The 20,717-nt window shown below is 45.4% G+C and overlaps 6 protein-coding genes across 6 annotated transcripts; 4 read left to right on the plus strand and 2 right to left on the minus strand.

Annotated features, from left to right (window-relative positions):
• Positions 1 to 497: 497 nt before the first annotated feature.
• J4E78_005101 (uncharacterized protein) lies at positions 498 to 1,837 on the plus strand (the record flags this gene model as incomplete). Its single annotated transcript, XM_049365723.1, has 2 exons — positions 498 to 999; positions 1,050 to 1,837. The coding sequence occupies 2 exons, from the start codon at positions 498 to 500 to the stop codon at positions 1,835 to 1,837; spliced, it is 1,290 nt and encodes a 429-aa protein (XP_049222438.1).
• A 654-nt stretch (positions 1,838 to 2,491) lies between these two features.
• Positions 2,492 to 3,263, minus strand: J4E78_005102 (uncharacterized protein; the record flags this gene model as incomplete). The annotated part of the gene is made up of 5 exons (XM_049365724.1): positions 2,492 to 2,784; positions 2,842 to 2,949; positions 3,012 to 3,089; positions 3,145 to 3,184; positions 3,258 to 3,263. 5 exons carry the CDS (start codon positions 3,261 to 3,263, stop codon positions 2,492 to 2,494), a joined length of 525 nt encoding a protein of 174 aa, XP_049222439.1.
• A 9,674-nt stretch (positions 3,264 to 12,937) lies between these two features.
• J4E78_005103 (uncharacterized protein) lies at positions 12,938 to 13,645 on the plus strand (the record flags this gene model as incomplete). The annotated part of the gene is made up of 1 exon (XM_049365725.1): positions 12,938 to 13,645. One exon carries the CDS (start codon positions 12,938 to 12,940, stop codon positions 13,643 to 13,645), a length of 708 nt encoding a protein of 235 aa, XP_049222440.1.
• A 521-nt stretch (positions 13,646 to 14,166) lies between these two features.
• J4E78_005104 (uncharacterized protein) lies at positions 14,167 to 17,528 on the plus strand (the record flags this gene model as incomplete). The annotated part of the gene is made up of 4 exons (XM_049365726.1): positions 14,167 to 14,200; positions 14,272 to 16,823; positions 16,880 to 17,188; positions 17,256 to 17,528. 4 exons carry the CDS (start codon positions 14,167 to 14,169, stop codon positions 17,526 to 17,528), a joined length of 3,168 nt encoding a protein of 1,055 aa, XP_049222441.1.
• Positions 17,529 to 17,832: 304 nt separating this feature from the next.
• On the minus strand, positions 17,833 to 18,883 carry J4E78_005105 (uncharacterized protein; the record flags this gene model as incomplete). Its single annotated transcript, XM_049365727.1, has 2 exons — positions 17,833 to 18,690; positions 18,815 to 18,883. The coding sequence occupies 2 exons, from the start codon at positions 18,881 to 18,883 to the stop codon at positions 17,833 to 17,835; spliced, it is 927 nt and encodes a 308-aa protein (XP_049222442.1).
• A 219-nt stretch (positions 18,884 to 19,102) lies between these two features.
• On the plus strand, positions 19,103 to 20,647 carry J4E78_005106 (uncharacterized protein; the record flags this gene model as incomplete). Its single annotated transcript, XM_049365728.1, has 1 exon — positions 19,103 to 20,647. The coding sequence occupies one exon, from the start codon at positions 19,103 to 19,105 to the stop codon at positions 20,645 to 20,647; it is 1,545 nt and encodes a 514-aa protein (XP_049222443.1).
• Positions 20,648 to 20,717: the final 70 nt, after the last annotated feature.

Genomic DNA, 20,717 nt, shown 5'->3' on the forward strand with positions numbered 1-20,717 from the left:
GTAACATAGCAAGCTTAAGATTGTGCATAGAATAGCAGATCAGAAAGAATTGTAGTGTAGAGCTAATCCGCATTTGAGCCGCCGTGAAGCGACTCTTTGGAATTGCAGAACTCTGGAATAGATCATCATAGAAATAGGATGAAGGAGACGGTGGAAAAACTTACCTATAGCCGTTTTCGTGGTGTTGGAGGGAAGTAGAGCAAATTCATATCGCACCCAGCCTCGTTACCATGGTAAAGAATGGAGACGTCCAAATGGACATTCGCCCGACGAATAAGCTTCGCATAGCCAACTGACCAAAGTACAGCTTGGTGTGATTACAATTGAGTGATCGCAAGACGAGGAGGAAGAAAGAGGAAGGAAGTAAGCTGCCCAAAAATATCGAGCTAAACGGGTGGTCCCTGCACCTCGGGCTAGACGTCCAACGCGCCGTACAGCCATCGTCACGCTCTCCAAACGCGCCCACGGCTACATTCACATCCACATCAATCGCCGCCATGGAATCGCCTTCAGAACTCTCCGAGTACGGCAGCGACGATTTTCCCGAGGACATCAAAGGAGGCCGCCATGCCAGCTACGAAGCCACTCCTGACCACGACCAGCGCCCCAACAAGCGACCACGCCTGAATATCCGCGCGCCATCTTCACCACCCCATATCAATACCATGCCGCCCGAGGAAGAGGACGAGCTGTCGGAAGATACGGATGGCTCGGTCCCTGCGTCGCCACACCACCACCCGGGCATGTCGCAAGACGACGACTACGGCCAGGAACAGGTCACTGTCTGCAAATGGGACGGCTGCACGGCGGGTGACCTGCAAAACATGGATAACCTCGTCGAACATCTTCATGAAGACCATATAGGAACACGGCAGAAGAAGTATAGTTGCGAGTGGAGCGACTGCACAAGAAAAGGCATACCCCATGCTAGTGGCTATGCGCTTAGGGCTCACATGCGCTCACATACAAGGGAGAAGCCATTCTACTGTACCCTTCCAGGTAAGTCGCCAGACCCATCTCTATAGCATTACCCTTACTAAGTCCCTCAGAATGCGACCGTTCCTTCACCCGCTCCGACGCGTTAGCCAAGCACATGAGAACCGTCCACGAGACGGAAGCACTGCGCCCCTCGGACCCCGTCCCCAAGCACCACTCCTCCAACCCTACAAACAATAAGCAGCGCCTCAAGCTCGTCCTCAACAACGAAGCCAAGAAGCTGCCCCACGACAAAGGCTCAACACCGGGCTCTCCCTCCTCACACTCGCACCCCCCGAACAGCGCGACCCTTCCGTCCAACGCACCCGCACCCGCCCCCGACGCCGACTACGCCCACAACAACGTCATCTACCTGCAAGACCTCGCCAACCCCTCCGCCCCACCGCTCGTCCAATTCCCACCAGACATCGAATTCACACCCGAAGAGCTCCAGCGACCCGCACCCGAACTCTTCCAACTCCTGCGCCGCCAACTCCTCTGGGCAACGCAAGAAGGCGAACAACTGCGCGCCGAAGCCGAGGAGCTCGAACACACCCGCCAGGAAGAATGGCAAGCCAAAGAACTCCTCTTCGAGAACTACATGGAAGCACAAGCCGCAACCGAGCGACGACGCCGCGTCGATCAAGGCATGCCCGACGACATGGAAGGCTGGCAATCCGTTGAAAACGACATCCAGCCCGCGAAAGCCCTGCCCATCCTACCCAGAGAAGGCAAATTGCCCTGGTGGCGCGACGACACTCAGCAACAACCGCGGATTAAGGAGGAAGCGGTTCAGCCTAGACCGCCTCCCGCACATATCCAACCTATCGAAGAGCCCCAGCCTCAGGTACCCGTTCCGTAGCTTGGGCTGGAATATCTGGATCCCGCGGAGAGGGATATGGCTCTGCAGTTGCAGCAGCGTATACATCATCGTAGGTTGGATGCACTGCGTCTGGGTCAAATTCCTATGTCGCAGGCTTCGCTGGAATATCTAGGTCTGGCGGATCGTGCTGCGTGGTTGGATGCGGAGTGCGTTCATTGGCGTGACCGCTGTCTTGCGGTGGAGGAGCAGTTGAATTACAGGGGCCCGCCCCGGAGGCGTTATGCACATGGGTGAGCGGCGAAGGTGTTGGTATGATAGAACGCGGCTGCGATGAGGCGGTGGACAACTGCGAAGCTCCGGTGTTGAGGGCGATGACGGCGCCATGCCCTCGTATTTTTCGATAGTACTTTTGTATTGCTATGGGATAGAAACCTGGGTGTTCACGGGTCTTTGGGTACATTCAAGGTTTAAAGATACCAATTCATTCAATGCTTCCATAGTATACAGCTTCATTCCCTTAATCCGTGTCTGACAATTTTCCAATGCCAGTTTTCCATGCCTTGCTCCCGCATAACTCCCATAGTATGCCTATTCGCCGTTGCAGATATGCCTTCCATACCCCCTCCGCCCACCCGCAGCATGCCTTGTGACCCATCGAAGCCAGCAAAGGCTCCATAGATAGATAGTAAGCATCTACCTACCCTTCTTCTTCTCCGCCTCAGCGTTCTTGAACGGGAAACCAGACGTCCTCTTATCCGCGCCAGTCTTCCTGCTAATCCTGCCGTTGCTGCTTGCAAACAGAATGCACCACAGTGCCACTATAGCCAGGAAACCAGAGCCTAGCGTTCCCAAGCTGAAGGCCATGACGCCGGTGCGTGTCCACATGGCGTAGCCGTAGAAGGCGAGGGCGGAGTGGAACATGGCGGTTACGGTGAGTGTGGGGAGAGCGTAGGGGGCTTTCGGGTCTTCTTCGTTGGTGGTTGCGCCTAGAAGGTGTTAGTTCGGTGTACGGTGGTGGGTTGGGGAGGGAGAGGGAAAGGTACCTTCGGAGAGTCGACTAGACAATGGAACAGACCCCGTGAGGAGGACAGTCAGGATACCCAGGGCGATGAGCGAGAGGCCCAGGGTGCGGGAGAAGTAGACTTCGAGAGCTAGTCATCCTCGTTAGCACCTCATCGTTTAATGTGTTTCCCGGTCTTTCGTGCATACGTACTGGAAGCTTCGCGGACTTCGGGGGACAACAATGCTACCATCATCGTTGGGGACGCGATCAGAGGCGCGGCTTGGGTCGCTGTGTTTGTATTAGCAAGCTATACGATAGCCTGATGGAGTAACGGAGAGCTTACCCAGCCATGCGGCAGTGCCGTAGGAGTAGAAGTAGTAGACCTAATCCTCATCATCAGCATTCGTCCAGTAGGCAAACAACCATCAACCCTTCTCGCAGCAGCCTTCCACTTACATCCATGATGAAGGAAGTCTTGTGATGTCAATTGAGGTATATCGTTTGTTTCTCGATGCGTGATAGAGAGGAGTTGCAAGCAAAAATGTTGTTTCGTGAAAGGACTGAGAGGAAGGGTTGAGACGTGGGTCGCGGTGATGCAATAGCGATGTTCCTGGCGGGATTTGCGCAAGCATCCGCGCAGTCGCTACGTCATTGCTGGGCTAACATGGATACCGCGGCACATGGCGACACGCTTGTTTGGGAAATCGGGTTTACTTGTTTCCCATGCGTGTTACTGCTTTCGTGGCATTAGAGAAAGTAGTCTAGTTCTATTAGTAATGTTTTGCCTAATGTTACGCTATAGAAAATATTATAGTGTATACTTATAAGCTTATTAATTACTAGTCTACTAATTTAATTTTTTTTATTATTTTACTTTTAAACTCTAACTAAAATATATTTTACTTAATTTTTAAACTTTTTTTAATTTTAGCTTTTAATATTAATAAAAAAGTTATTATTACTAGTAGTAGTAGTTTAAGTAAAAACTTTTTTATAAAGTTATTTAAAAGTATTATATTTACTTTAAGTAAAAAATTTAGTATTAGTACTAAAGCTTATATTACTATAAATAAAATTAGCTACTACTATAAAGTAAAAAGTTACTTATAAATTTACTTTTTTAAAATAATTATAAGTAGCTTTAAAAAGTATAGTAAAGTTAGTAAACTTTTACTTAATATAAAAGTTATTAATATAATAAATAGTATATATTAAGTAACTAAAGTATACTTATAGCTTTAAGCTTACTTATTAAGTAGTAAAAGTAGTTACTATTTTATATATAAATAAAAATAAGTATAAAAAAATTAATATATAAGTATAAAGATTTTATAGAAATATTAATAGGCCTAGCGTATAGCTCTAAAGTACTAGTAAAGTAGCGCTATAAAGCGCTTATAATAGCCTCTAGTATAGCTAAAATAAAGTAGTTTATAGTAGCTTCTATAATAGCTTCTAAAATAATAACCTTAAGAGAACTTATAGAGGTAGTAATAGTAACGCGTTTAAGAGAAAAGCAATTAATATAGCAATAATAATAAAGCTTAATTAAGCTTTAGTAAGTAAGGTAATATAACTAGTAATAAGATTAGCTTTAGATAGACTTACTAACGCTAGAAGAACTTATAAAAGAGTAGTAACGTAGTTAAGAGCTTATTTAGTTAGTATAGATTTAGTATTAGATTTAAGCTACTATTTGCGTTTTTAATAAGTCTTTAGATCTCTAATTTGCTATAAGTTATAAAATAAGAATAAGAATAAGAATAAGAATTTTATAAGCTAAGATTTTAGCATTTTATTACTTTATAATCTATAGCTTAGTTAGTTATAAGCTATTAAGAATATATAATTATATTATAATTTTCTCTACTATAATATAAGTAGACGTTAGTATTTATAAAATAATTACCTTACTACTCTAAATTTTAAAAGCTTTAACTACACTAGAGGTAGTAGCGCTAAGAACCTAAGCCTTAGTCTACCTAACGCCTGCACCTCTAAACGTAAGATTTTAATCTTTTTAGAAATATATTTTTTTATATACTAGTAACAGACCTTACTCTTTTTAGACTAGCTTCTACTATAGAATTGTTAGTTTGCTAATAAATAAAGATTTTATAATTTTATTTTTTTTAAGTATTAGTAGTATATAACTATAATAGTATACTTTAGTTATTAAGTTAAGATTTTTTTAAATTTCTATAGTTAAGATACTAAAGCTAAGGCTTACTTAGACACGTAATAGAGCTCTTAACCTAGACTCTCTAGTCTAAGTTAAAATAACCTACTTATATACGTCTACTTAATATAGCTTTTAAGCTTACTAAGACTACGTAGTACTTTAGGCGCCTACTACCTTAAATAGCTACTTAGCTAGTACTTTTATAATATACTTATACTTATACGCCTACTTATACTTATATATTTATTTATACTTATATACCTACTTATACTTATATATCTACTTATATATACTACTTTATATACTATATAATACTTAATTACTTTATACTATATATATTATATTATATTATATATATATACTAATATACTAAATATAGCTTTATATTTAGCTACTTTTATAAAAATACTATTACTAGTAATATTATAATACTATTACTTTTACTATTATATATAATTACTTTACTACTTATATATAAATACTTATACTAATATAATACTTAACTAATATATTATATACGCTTTATAAGTGCTTATAAGATATATAAGTATAGCTTTAACTTATTTTATACTCTTATTACTACTATCTAATTTTTATAAACTTTTTTTATTTTTTTCTTATTTTTCTTAAACTTCTTATCTTTCTTATTTTTTTTAATTAGTATCTAGTCTTTTAAGTCTTTTAGCTTCTTAAGCTACTTATTAATAAACGTATTAGCGCTTTTTATATATATACTATTAGCTATAAACTATCTTATATATATATATATATATATATATATATATATATACTTTACGCGCTAAAGTCTTTAATAAACTTACTAAATAACTTAATAATATTTTTATTTAATATCTTACGTAACTACTTTTTATAGTTTACGCTTATATTCTTCTATCTCTTAATAGTCTTAGTATTTAAATTTATAAAATTTACTACTTATAGAGCTCTTAACCTAGACCTTCTAGTCTAAGTTAGAATAACCTACTTATATACGCCTACTTAATATAGCTCTTAAGCCTACTAAAGCTACGTAGCGCTTTAGACGCTTACTACTTTAAGTAGCTACTTAGCTAGTACCTTTATAATATACTTATACTTATACGCTTATTTATACTTATATACTTACTTATATTTATACGCGCTACTTTACGTACTACGTAATACTTAGTTACTTTATACTATACGTATTATATTACATTATATATATATACTAATATACTAAATATAGCTTTATATTTAGCTACTTTTATAAAAATGCTATTACTAGTAATATTATAATACTATTACTTTTAATATAGATAATTACTCTACTACATAAATACTTATACTAATATAAAACTTAACTAATATATTATACTACGCGCCTTAGTGCTACTTAAGTAAGAAGAAAATACTTCTTTAGATTATTTTACACTTTTAGCGCCTCTAAAAATTCTAGCCTAGTATTACTTATCTTCTACTAGCTAACCTAAATAATTAACGCCTTTATTAGATTATTTTACTACTTTATAAACGTATTCTTAGCGCCTTTTAGCTTACCTATCTTTTATTAGCCTATACTACGTAGCTATATATACGTATATATATATATATATACTTACTATATACTTACTATATACTTACTTACTTTTTTATATTCTTAAAGAATTATTTAAATAAACTAAGCTATTACTATAACTTTAGCTTTAACACGCTAGTTACCTTTTTATTATTTTTAGTAACTTTAGCTATCTTTCTATACGTAATTATCTCTACGCTTAGAGACTTAAAGTCTACCTTATTTATAATTTATATTAGGTAGCTTTCTAGATCTATATATAATTAGCTACTATATATATATATATATACTATAGAATACTTACTAGTTATAACTAGTTCTAAAATAAAAGAAGACGTTATTTTATTAATACTTTTAAATATTTAGAGATTTAGAAAATATTTAATATAAAATACTTCTTAAATTAAAGTTTTTATAAATACGCTATACGCTTTTTTACTACTACTCTTTTATAACTAAACTACTCTTTTAGCTCTTTCTCTTTCTTTAGCTCTTTAGCTACTACGCTCTAATAATATATATATAACTTAAATTAACTTAAAATATCTACTACGTTCTAGCTACTTAACTTATACTTACTATACTTACGCTTTCTATTTTGTTTGTAGCTACTATAATTACGCGCTTACTACCTCTTCTTACTACTTATATAAGCTAGTATTTCTTTATATATAATTAGTAACTATATATATATATATATACTTATAATACTTACTAGTCTTTTTAGATAGTTTTATAAAAATCTTCTATATACTTTAGCTTACTTATATATTTCTTTCTTACTTTATTAGAATATATTTAATAATACTTTTCTTAGACTAAATAAAGTTCTTTTAAAGTGCGCTTTTTACTACTATACTTTTATAACTATTTATTAGTAAACTAATAATTCTATAGTAGAAGCTAGTCTAAAAAGAGTAAAGTCTATTACTAGTATATAAAAAGATATATTTTAAAAAGATTAAAATCTTATATTTAGAAGTATAAGTATTAAGTAAACTAAGGCTTAGATTTTTAGCGCTGCTACTTTTAGCGTAGTAGTTAAAGCTTTTAAAATTTAGAGTAGTAAAGTAACTATTTTATAAATACTAACGTCTACTTATAGTAGAGAGAATTATAATATAATTATATATTCTTAATAGCTTATAACTAACTAAGCTATAGATTATAAAGCTATAAAATACTAAAATCTTAGCTTATAAAATTATACTTTTACTATATATATACTCTCTATCTCTATCTCTATCTCTATTTCTATCTCTATCTTTATTTTTATTTTTATTCTTATTTTTATTCTTATTCTATAGCTTATAGTAAAATTAGAGATTTAAAAACTTATTAAAAACGTAAATAGTAGCTTAAATTTAATACTAAAAGCTATACTAATTAAATAAGCTTATAACTATATTCTTACTATACTTCTTTTATAAGTTTTTCTAGCGTTAGTAAGTCTAAAGCTAATCTTATTACTAGTTATATTACTTTACTACTTTACTAAAGCTTAATTAAGCTTTTTATTATTAATTAATTTTTTTTTTTTTAAACATATTACTACTTTTATAAGTTTTTTTAAAGTTATTATTTTAAAAGCTATTATAAAGGCTATTATAAACTACTATATTTATACTATACTAAAAACTATTATAAGCGCTCTAAAGAGCTACTTTACTAGTACTTTAAAGCTATATACTAAGCTTATTAATATTTCTATTACTTTTATTTTTATTACTTTTATTTTTATTATCTTTACTATATATATAGTTAGCGTAAAACTTTCTATTATTTTTTTTTCTATTCTTACTTTTAAAAAGCTTATTAGTAAGATATATAAGCTTTTTAGTAGTTATAGTTTTTTATTTAAAAAAAAAATAAAATAAAAAAACTATTTTATTAACTATTTTACTAAGAGAATACTTTTAATTAATTATACTATTACTATTTATAACTAAGTATATAAAGTAAAAAGTAAAGTAATACTACTTTTTTCTTTAGCTTTATAAAAAGCTATACTTTAATAAAGAAATACTTTAGCTAAAATACTTTATAAAAGTAATAAAAGCTAGTATAGTAAGAATATAGTATTTATAGATTACTTTATATAGTAAGATACTATTTATTAAATAGTAGCTATAATAGACTACTATAACTTCTATTAAAATCTAGAAAAATAGTTATTATATTATAGTTATTAGAGAATAAATACTATAAGACTTAGTATAGTATTTTTATTACTACTATATTATTTTAGTAGTTTTTAACTACTATATAAACTACTTAGAAGTATATAAATATATATAGTTATAGTTTATATAAGTATTAGTACTAATAGTAATATACACTAAATATTTTAAAATTTTAAAATTTTTTAGCTATTCTAAGATAGTAGCTAAGCTTTTTTTAATATCTTTTTACTAAATAGAGTTTATAAAATTAGGTATAAGGTACTGCTTTTATAACTATACTTTTAATTAGCTTTTTTTTCTTTTAGCTCTTTAGCTACTATAGTTTAATATATAACTTAAATTAATCTAAATCTCTACTACGTCTTAGCTACTTAACTTATACTTGCTACACCTACGCTTTCTGTCCTGTTTAAAGCTGCTACAATCGCGCTTACTACCTCTTCTTAGACACGTGATAGTAATGTTTGCGCAGGCGGGCGGGATTATGTACGAGTGCGATGGCGTTCGAGGCTGAGCACCTGGATGTATGGAAGATGTGGCATGCAGCTGTCACTCCACATCTCCAAGTCCTTTAGCGAAATCTACCTAGCTGTCTAGCTATGTTGCTGCGACGGTGGACGCGTAGCTACCTTCGCTTCCCAATGGCTCGCAACACCACGAGGCTCGCGCATCGTGCTTCGGCACCCCACGGAACACAGCCCTGGAGTCATCAAGCAGCTGCAGCATCTTGGGTAACAAGCACACGCCGACAATTCGTGTGCGAGGCGACCATCATATACGCCTTCAGGGCTTGACTCCATCTCCGGTAGTAAACCTCGTATCGCTCAATCTAACAACTACCGCACATACAGCTCCCAGAGTCAGCGCCTCCCGCACACTTCCCAAACGGGAAAGCCCTCCATAAACCATCGATTCCTGTCAACGGCTGCCAGACTCCGGCCCGTGGTACCCTCTCCCCGCCCATCCAACGGTCAAAATCTACCGCAAGAGGCAAGGAAACAAGAAAACCATCGATGATAGTAGATCCCGCTATCGGGAAAAGATCCACGAACCAGAAGAAGACAGCCTTGGATCGAACAGCCGGGTCTGGAAGCAAGAGAGTCTGGTTAAGGGGTTGGAGGAGTTTGGTAGCGAGGCAGTCATAGATGCCGAGATGGGAAAGAATGAAGGAAGCTTGGAAAGGTGTGGATGACGGCGGGCGACTGGACACGTCGCCGAAAAAGCAAAAGAGGTCGAGAGCTGACCTCGGGAGTCTGGGTCGAAGATGTCACGCGACGTACATGAATGTTGAACTGCGAAGTGAGACGTATCTTGACGGAGAGCAATGCGTCCAACGCATACGACGCCTTTGTTGCAAATGGGCACGATGGACTAGCAAAACCCGAGTCGCGCATCCATGTCCAGGGCGTTCCAGCATACAGAACACGCAGATGATGGACACAGCGCATCCCGCATTCTGTTCTACTTCCAAAGACCTCCGCCTCCCTCCCATCCCGCGCAAACACTCCGAACCTTGGACCCATCTCCTAATCCCAAATACCTCACTCCCCACGCCCCCTACCAAACAACCAAACTACCGAAACAGGAAATTCCCCATCCCCATAGATTCCAGAAGGCTTGAGGAGAATTACTCGCCTATGCACTAAGTAAGACAAGGCTGAAGACTGTTCCAGACGTTGCAAGTACCATCAAACTTACTCCGACACCAAACAGCCCGAATTAGGCAATACGACAATTCAACTGTAGATTTCAGTTCAGGCGTCCCACCTGCGAGAGTTTGGAGCTTGCAAATATTTAAATTTGTTTTGGGTTTTGAGTTTGGTTTTTCGGGGTCAGATCATGGTCCGCCCGGTCGTGCCAGCGCAGTGCTGCGGTACCAGAGCGCGTACCAAAGTATGTTTTCAAAGATGTTCCCGAAAGGGTAATTCAGAGTCGAAGTGTTGATTCCAGATGTGGAATGTGGCTTGATGTGTGAAGAAGTAAGAAGAGGGCTCTGCTCCTTTGATAGGTTTGTGGTTTCTTTTCTAGGGCGGACGGTCGATGTGTTGGGCGTTCGTGTGCCTGAATAGGAAGGAGGAGGGAAAGTATGGATTCCGGGCATGAATCGCGTGTGGTTTCTCTGGAAGATTGGATGGGCGTGCGCTGTATTGCGGATGTGCTCGGACTGGTTTGAAATGTAGATATGGGGTTCTTGGAGCGCGGCGTGGATGTGGTCCGCTTGTGGAGTTGGTGGGCGAAACATGAGCGTGGAGACGCGAGGTTTACGAGAAAACAGAGGCTTTTACATTTGTCTAGTACGTGCTTACTGCTATCGTGTATAACGAACGATAAAGCGACGAGCCTGATCGGAATTGTTGCAGCGAGCAACAGCCTAGACAACTTAATCCTCAAGTGTTTATACATCGGCTTGTGATTTCTTTTGCGCTCTTTTGCGCTTAAGACCTCTTTTTTGATTTCGTTGGACTGCCATGAAGACTACTCTGTGTTTATCACTAGTGGGTTTGAATCCCGTCTCATAGCCCAGCCCCAGAAGATCCAGTCTACCCATGCCAGCACGTCGCCGATCTCGCAGGTTGATACAGATCACCCCCAGGGAAGGGTAATCCCTCAACCCCACCAATCCGTCCTTTGCAGAAATCCTCGCTGTCACACAATGAATTAGCACGCAGTCCGCCACGAACGAGCTTTGTGTTTTATGATGATAGAGTGGTAGATCATAGCAACGTACCGGAAGAACCGGCATCTGTATCCCTCGAATATGAGGACAAGCTTGACGGTTTTCCCAAAGTTTGGCGAACATCCGCCGTTGACGAAGATACCGTTGAATTCGGGACCGTTTGCGAAGATTCCGGCTATGTTATCGCCTCCGGGCATTATGTGTACAGGTAGTTCTTGGTTGGTGGGTCGGCTGTTGGCTAGGAAGGGGAGGGCGACGAGGGAGAGGAGGGCTGATAGATGCATGGCTGATGTGTACGACGAGAATCTCGAGGAGAGAAAGATACGTGAAAGTCAATAGAAGGTATCGAGTATGAATGTGACTGTGTATGATGAGAAGAAGGAGAGATGACATGTTTATATAGAGAAAGGCAGGAAACAGAAGCTAAGCAACAACGTAGGTACGAATGCCAGGATTGAACAAGGAATTTACTCTCATGTATGAGTACGGCGCAGTCGACTCCAATTCATACGTATTGCCGAGCCAGCGCATGCGTGCATATATTAGTTGTAGGGTATCTCGACGTGCCGCATTCTTCGGACGGGTCGGATGATCCGACTATGTGCCACAATGTTGTCTACAAGGAAAACGGAAGGATTGCAGTGAAGTGAACCAACTAGAAGATTCAATTAGAATGGTATTGTAAGCCCTTGAGCTTCGCTTGCAGGCTTATTTGGTAGTCTTTCGTGTGCGTAACAGACGATCGAACTGCGGAATACAACACCTGCAGCTATCTCTGCCTCACATATTCGCAGCTTGCTTTGGCAAAGCCTCCGGTCGGACACGGGTCTAAATGCTTCAAACAGGTAGTGCGAGCGAGGGTTTTGTGGATATTGAATGTAGCTGGGTGCGCTCGAAGGATGAATGCTCGTCTATTGCGCATGCAGGTCTTGAGCACTAGGTAGAACAGTGGCGGTTAAATCATCGGCTCCAAAGACGTCGATGGAAAGAACGACTTCCTCTGAGCCTACGCGGAACCTGGTTCTCTGTTCAAGACTGACCAAAACGTAGTGAGAAGCTTCAAATAGCCTGCGAGTTGAATGAGTGATTACGACGAGCTCATCATGAGCCTAGGTAGCTACGATGGCGGGGTTACGTTACGTTCCTGCCCCACCCAACTGCACTTGCACCCTGGAAGGGTTCAACGGTGCCTCCTTCCTACATGTTCGAGATGACGTGCACGTGTGATCCTGCGTAGATATATTGGCCTTTGAGTGCTTTCGACTTGTCTCTCATCTCAGCACTGCTTCTCAATTGGGAAGGTAGGTGAGTATCTACGTCATTGCGATAGTTGGGTTCCTGCATTGTGCTGTGGTGAGATTGTATGTTACTGGACGCCTTCAGCTGTATCAATGCTCTGAGTCATCTCTTACGACGTCCAGGTAATGATAAGACGTTGTTCTGTACTTGTAGAAAATGTCGCATCCTTTGTGAACCCTCCGTGACTGAATACGACCGACGCTGATCGTACCGCTGGATAACCACTACCTCACAACCATGCCACTCCAACTGCATCCGATGACCGAGGAAGATAGTCTGTCCTGGACACGCGTACGCGCACTCGCCTACTACGGTCCGACGCACGTCGTCGTACACAGCGGCCCCATTAGCGAAACATCCATACGAGGTGTAGCTGAAGACCGCAAGCGCGAGATCAAGAAGCCAAACACGTGGCATTGGAAAGTCGTAGACACGGATCTGGAGCCTAGTTCTGACGACCCACCTAACAATGGCGGGCGCACAATCGCCGTGTCAGTATGGAGCATGAATAACGTCTCCGCAATGAAAGAAGGCGAGAACAACGAAGCACCTTCGATTCCGGCGGAGAAATCAGATGACACTCCTGGTTTCCTCCCACCGGAATTGCGTCTCGATGCTCTGGGTTCGTTGCTTGGTCCTCTACGAGCTGCTCAAGCCTCTATCATGGGCACATCGACGCCGCACTTTATGCTGAATTCACTGGCCACGCATCCGGATCATCAGGGTCGCGGAGCTGCGAAGATGATGCTGGACTGGGGGATGCAGAAGGCGGATGAAGAGGGGCTGGTCACGTATTTGGATTCCACGATGACCGGAAGGCCTGTATATGAGAGGAGGGGTTTTGCGCTGGTCAGGGCGCTTGAGTGGGATCGGGTGCCGTGGGGAGGAGAGGGTAAGGACTGGCATGGGTGCATGGTTCGGCCAGCGAAGAGCGTGGAGAAGTAGTTGTGTTGTGGAAATACATAGCAGAGATGAGAATGCAGGGCGTACCAGGTCGGTGGATAGCCGGCTAGCCGCCCGAAGAGCCGTAGAGCGAATGCGAACGCCCGGCTCGTGGGCTGTCAGACCCCGCAGCCTGCGCCCACGTTGCCGGGAAGCCAGCTGGGACGGTCGAGCGTGCAGATGTTATTGCAGCTGGCCGTTGAATTTCTCCAGTACCATTTCATAAATTTAATCGCATCATGAGCGCGGCGGTGACGTATCCATTCCTCTCCAGAAAGCAGCGGGCGCGGCTGGGAACGAGCGCAGGCACTTGCAGCCTTCTCCGCGCCTGATGGCCCAGCCCTGGTAAGAATCCCGGGCGGCGCGGGTTGCAGTGGTCGACTATGATGCATCTGGCAGGGGACCTGGAGCCCGCCTGGAATCCTCCTACCAGCCGCCTCAACCCATAGAAGGTACAAACAGACTTACACTCCACCAACACATTTATTCACCGCCCGATGTCCGCGCAGGGCTAATCTTGGGGCATGGGACGCAACGCGCGGAAGCGTATCTCGTACGGTAAGTGTCGGCTGCTGCATGCGCCGTTGCGACAAGCTGGAGCTGGAGCTGGAGCTGACCTGGGCGCGCAGTGCTGCCACTGGCCAACTCGGCGGGCGGCCACAGGCTGGGAGTCAATGGCTTGGCCGTCGACCCCCAGAACTCGATCCTCTACTCGGGCGGCCGTGATGGCGTAATCTGCGCCTGGGACCTGCATCTCGACCTCGACCACTCCACCGCCGACGACGACGACCCCTTCGCCGACTCCAACACGACCGACTCCAAGCCCCCGCCCACGCAGTTCCGCAACCAGGTCCAGGCCCACACCCACTGGATCAACGACATCGTCCTCGCCCAGAACAACGACGCCCTCGTCTCCGCCTCCTCCGACATCACCGTCAAGGTATGGCGACCCGCTGCCACCGACAAGCTGCCCCCTCAGACGATTGGCCTGCACACCGACTACGTCAAGCGCGTCGCATCGCCGGGCGGCAACGAGAACTGGGTAGCTTCGGGCGGCCTCGACCGCAAGATCAGCCTGTGGGACCTCAATGGCGCCGGCAAGAAGCTGGAGATTGCTGTCGGCGAGGATGAGAACACCGCCAAGGGCTCTGTATACGCCCTGGCAGCAACACCCAACCTCATCGCTAGTGGCGGGCCGGAGAGCATCGTCCGCGTGTGGGACGCGAGGTCGGGCAAGCGCATCACCAAATTTGTCGGTCACACGGACAATGTGCGCGATATCCTCCTGGCGCAGGACGGCGACATGATCCTGACGGGCTCGTCCGATCAGACGGTCAAGGTGTGGTCCATGACGGCAGGCCGCTGCATGTACACGCTTACTATGCACAACGACAGCGTCTGGTCTCTGCACTCCGACTCGCCCGAACTCGATGTCTTCTACTCTTCCGACCGCTCTGGCATAGTCGCCAAAAGTGATGTGCGCAACTGCGCCGAGATGGACGAGGGACTCTCGCTAGCAGTGTGTCAGGAGCACGAGGGTGTGAACAAGGTTGTCGCAGCTGGCGACTATATCTGGACTGCAACCTCCAGCTCGAGCATCAACCGGTGGAACGACGTCGAGACAGCAGCTGAGGTGGAGCTTCCGGAATCTTACAAGTGGCACAGGAACAGCGTGTCGACTATGCGATCGCGCATTCCTTCGCCTCCCGCTGGCAGCCCTCCGAAGAACGAAACGTCTAAGATTCCGCTCAAGTCTCTACTGCGCATGTCCAATACTGCGCCATTCCCGCAAGCGCTTGCGAGCAAGGATGCAGATACCTCAACTCTAGCCAGCACGCGCAAACCCTCCGAAGTACTAGCGGCTCCCGAACACAGCGCTGTTGGGACCGTCCGGGCACTACCAGACTTTACAATCGAAGGCCAGAACGGTCTCATCAAGCATCATCTGCTCAACGATCGGCGAAGAGTCCTCACTCTCGACACTGCGGGCGAGGTGGTTCTATGGGATCTACTGCAATGCGCACCCATCAAGTCATACGGCAAGAAGCACATGGAGGACGTCGTGCCAGAAGTTAACACCGTCGACACCGTCGCTCACTGGTGCGCTGTCGATACAAGGATAGGGACCTTGACGTGCATGCTCGAAGAGAACTACTGCTTCGATGCCGAGACATACGCAGATGAGCTGGAGCTAGAGGAGCAGATTGACTTCCGGGAAGACCACCGCATAAACCTTGGCAAATGGATATTGCGATACCTTTTCTCCAATCTCATCGACGAGGAAATCAAGCGCGATGAGGTCCTGCGCGCAGAGCTGCTCAAACAGAAGGAAGAACAACCTCAGCCGGGTCGCCCGACAAACATTGAGCTACCGAACATGAACATCAACGGATGGACAGATGCGACTTCAGGACCTGCTTCAGGCTCGACCATCAGAGCTGACGGAATGCGCCTACCGCATACGCCAGGTTTAGCCATTGGTCTAGCCACGCCAATGGCAGCACCTATGAGTGCAGGACGCAACTCTACCACCAACCCCTTGACTCCTACCAAGGAAGAGGGCGCACAACTGGAGAAGACGCAAACCCAACGGAGCTCGACTCAAGAAGGCGGTGACTACTTTGGTTCTGCCTCTGCTGCTAACGGCAACGGAAGTGGAAAAGCCACCGAGGCTTCGAAAGACGGCTCTGCGGACTCAAAAGAGGAAACTGTCCAGTCACCTACCGAGGCCGATACGCCAGCTAAGAAGGGCAAAGGCATGTTTGGTAAGAAGTTTAACATGGGCTTTAGCATGAAGAAGTTTAGCACTGGCACAGCTGCCCCGGAGCCAGCCAAACCCGCCGTTGACGAAAAGGCCGAGGACAGCGATGCACACTCCAACAAGACGGATGAAAAGACCATTGAAGATAATTTCTTCGGCGCTCTTCAACGGATACGGCAGGGTTACGAGGAACAGCTTGCGGCCGGCGCGACCAAGCTGGACACGCAGATTGCACCCAGTCTGCCTAACGAAACACCCGTACTAAAACCACCTGCTATGACCACCATCCTGATCCAAGAGGACCGACCCGACTCCGGCGGTGTAGCCGACCTGTTCGAGGGCAAAGTCGGAACCCTAGGAACCCAAGCCGACCTCATCGAAAAAGCCGCACCAATGTGGCTAGCAGAAGTCCTACTACGAGTTCGTCACCCCAAACATTCAAACCACCCCTCTTTACTAACGCAACCCCCCCACAGAACCAACTCCCGCCCAAAGACATCGTCAAAGTATCCTTCGTGCTAGAACCGTTTAACAACACGCTCCCCTCCATCTCATCCGACGGGTACATTCCCTTTGCCCTCCCCTTCGAAACCGCCGCCAGCGCTAACGCGACTCTCAGTAACAACCGCCTCAATGCAAATAGAATGTTGCGCGCACGCAAGATACTGGGTTATGTGGCTGAGCGCATTGAACCCGCGCCCACCAAGGAGGATCTCGAGAAGTCGGCGGAGAGTGGTGGCGTGCTTAAGCCGGATGAGTATTTGGAGTTGTATTGTAATAATCAGGTGAGTTTGACAGTTACTTGTTATATAACGTTGGTGGAGGGAATTGTGCTAATTTTTGTTTCAACAGTTAATCCCGCCAACCATGACACTAGCCAGTATCCGCGCACACATCTGGCGTGGCGGCGGCGACGTCCTCCTCCTTTACAAAGCCAATGGCCGCAAGGAAATCAGACATGCACCTTACCCTGGACCGCAGTCTGGTGCGCCTCCTGGTCCTATGCATGGATTGAAGGTGGGTGCCGGGTTGAACTCGCAGCCTGGGAGTAGCAATGCGAGTGAGGGGAAGCAGAGCAGTGAGGCGGATAGGAGTACTAAGGATGCTGCGGTTTTTGGGCCGTAGGCTGTGTTTGGTTTGGTATGGAGTGGTTCCGTTCGTGAGGTTTGGATATGCAAGGGGGCAGGCTTGGCTGGCTGTGTTGCAGCTCGCTTGGGAGGGATTAGTATTGTTCTTTGGATAAAGACCAGAGGGGTTGAATAGTGTATATAGCATACCCGCTTGCCAGTAGACTCTTCCATGAGTCCGTGGCCTCGGCCTCGTGCGGCTGAGTAGGATGAACGTAATCCTATACTCTCATTATTGTTGTTCCCTCCTCCACCCTTTCCCCAAAACCTCTCCATGATTGACCATGCCGCTCGCTCACACCTCACACCTCAACCACACCCCCCAACGCATTACTCGCCCACTGATAACTCCCCAAGAAAATCGCTCCCCCAACACTAATCCAACCCACCCTCGGCCCCATCCCCGCGAAAAACGCCCTCGGCCCACTCTCCCTCATAATCGACGCCAACATCTGCATCATAGGCTGTTTCTCCCTCGCAAGCATCATCCTCGTCTTCAGCACATCCAACGGCGTCGTGACCCCCGCCGCCACAGCCCCCGCCACACTCCCCAGCAAACCCCCTTCCAGACCCGTTACTTCGCTCCGCCCTGTCCGGCTCATCCGCCACTTTTTCAGCGCCTCCCAGAGCGGGAATTGGATTACGGTAAAGGGCACTTCGCGGATTATGGTTATGGACCACCCCCGGTAGAGTTCCATCCACACGTGTGCGAGGCCGTGGGTGTGGCGCTGGCGCAGGATGAAGGTGAGCGCGGAGAGGGAGGAGGGGTGTTGGGAGGCTTGGGCGCGTTGTTTTATTACTTCCGTAGGCACCCTAACTGCACACGCAGCAACCTCTCCCGCGCTGGCTGCGGCCATGTGCACGAGTGCTTCTGTCCCACTGTCCCTCGCATCTTCTTTGTACGGTTTCCCTTCCGCGTTATACCGCACGGTGGTTGTAGCTAGGCTTTGGCTCTGGGCGAAGGTACGTTTTATCGTGTCGTAGGTTATGAAGAAGAGGGCGGCGCCGGGCGCGGACCCGACGATTGCGCTGCCGACGCCGCGGTAGATGCCGTTGAAGCCGCCGCTGGCGGCGAAGCCGGAGGCGGATTGGAGGCGCGTTTTTAGCGTGTCGAGGGGGTAGAGGGATAGGTCGACTGTTGTGCCTGCTAGGCCGCCTGCCTGGGGTGGGCTGTTAGTTGGGTGTGTAGAAGATGTGGGTTGATGACTCGGATCGATGCGCTGTCGCGTGCTTGGGAGGAATTGGAAGGCAATTTTCTGACAGGAGAAAGATTCAGTTACTTACTATAAGCGACCTCAAGTATGGCGACTCAACCCATGCTTGTGGTGGTTGTGCGAGTGAGGAGTCGAGCATGGTGGGAAAGTATTCGGCGGGCCATGACGATGATGTTCGAGATGATTGCAGAGCGAGGAACGGAAGGTCTGTGCGCAAGCTAGTGGACTATGCTACGGGCTTCTTTCGTCCCTAATCGCTTTCTCACGCTTCAATGATTTCCTGACACACAAAATACAGGCAGAAACGGTCGCTTTTCAAAGGCGGTGTACGACAGACAGAAGATGGCGCGTTGAAAGAATGTCTGCTTCGGCTATGAGTGTGAGATGTCTGGCTAGCACAAGGATTCCGATATGCGATGCGCAAGATGGACAAAAGGAGGCAAGGGATGAAGATCGGGATCGTGCTCAGTCAAATGAGTTGGGCGAGGCGGAGAGAGTGATAACGAGCAGCGGTGAGGCACAACACCAGTCCATGGAAGACGAACCGGAAGACAAGAACAACAATCACCCCTCGGATAGACAATCGTCCCCGAGATCATCGCTTCTATCTTCCGAATTGGAATCGGAATCAGAAGATGGCAGCGAGTCTAACAGGTCAGATCACGAGTTCGATACCAAACCGTACACGAGCTGCATACAAGAAGCTCAGCTATCACCGGATGGTACCTGCGTCTTCACATCGGACTATAGTCGTCAATTTTCTGTGTATCCCATCTCCAACGACATCCTGACCCAGACCAACGCTCAGCCTCTCACGCCCTACGCTTCTCTTCGCTCTGCCGATCCTATTTGGGCTTTTGCTGTCAACCCGCTCTTCAACTTACAAGATGCCAGCAGCACGACTGTGCTGATCAGTCGACGGGATGCTTACATCAGTCTGCACAACGCCTTATGGTCTACCTTACAGAAACACATCGAAGACAATCAAATCTCAGGGCCAGTAGATATATCCACCCCCCTAGCATCCTACAAACTCATCAACAATCTGACTGAAGCCGTCATCGCACCCCTCAGCCTCGCCTACTCCACCACCGCCACCCACTTCTTCGCCGGCTCAAAAGACGAAATCGCCATCTTCGACCTCCTCGAGACCGATAAACCAATCCACACAATCCGCACCATACCCGCCAAACGCAACAAACTCAAAGGCGGAGGCCGCGGCTTCAAAGGCCAGATTTCCGCTTTATCCCTCTCGCCCCCCTCTCACACATCACATGATGGCATTCTAGCAGCCGGCTCCCGCACCCGTTACATCGGTATCTACGACCCCGTCGGCGGCACAGAAGTGACACATTTCTCCCTCCCAGGCACGATCAACGGCATCAAATTCCGCAACGAAAACCTCCAAAGCGTCATGGGCGACGGCGTCACATCCCTCAAATGGAGCCCATGCGGCAAATACCTCTACGTCGCGGAGCGCAGTTCAGACGTCCTCCTCATCTACGACGTCCGCAACTTCTCGCTCACCTTGGGATACTGTGCGGGGAGACAAGCGCTCACTCGTCAGAAACTGGGGTTCGATGTTTGGAATGCGGGACAGAGTCCGTATGATGTTGAGGGGATTTCGCATGAGGTTTGGGCTGGTGGGATGGATGGGAAAATGAGGGTTTGGAGGGATCCGTATAGGAGGGAGGGGGCTGTACAGGCTGATGAGGTGGTGGAGGTGGGTGATGGGAAGGCGCCTGTTGTGGGCAGTCTTGTTCATGCTTCGGGGAGTTTGGCGGTTGCGGCTTGTGGGAGGGTTGGGTTGGGGGGTGATATGGAAGAAGGGACGAGGAGGGGTGGGGGTGTGAGACCCGTGGTGAGGGAGTGGGGGAGTTTGGATATCTTGGGGTTGGGCTGAGATGTTGCTCTCGGAGATGCTGAGACGTGGTAGGTTAATGAGGTTCAAGAAGTGTTGGGCATGATATTTG

This window comes from Alternaria triticimaculans (assembly GCF_023758025.1).
Source record: "Alternaria triticimaculans strain BMP 0046 chromosome Unknown scaffold_6, whole genome shotgun sequence".
NCBI classification, from domain to species: domain Eukaryota; kingdom Fungi; phylum Ascomycota; class Dothideomycetes; order Pleosporales; family Pleosporaceae; genus Alternaria; species Alternaria triticimaculans.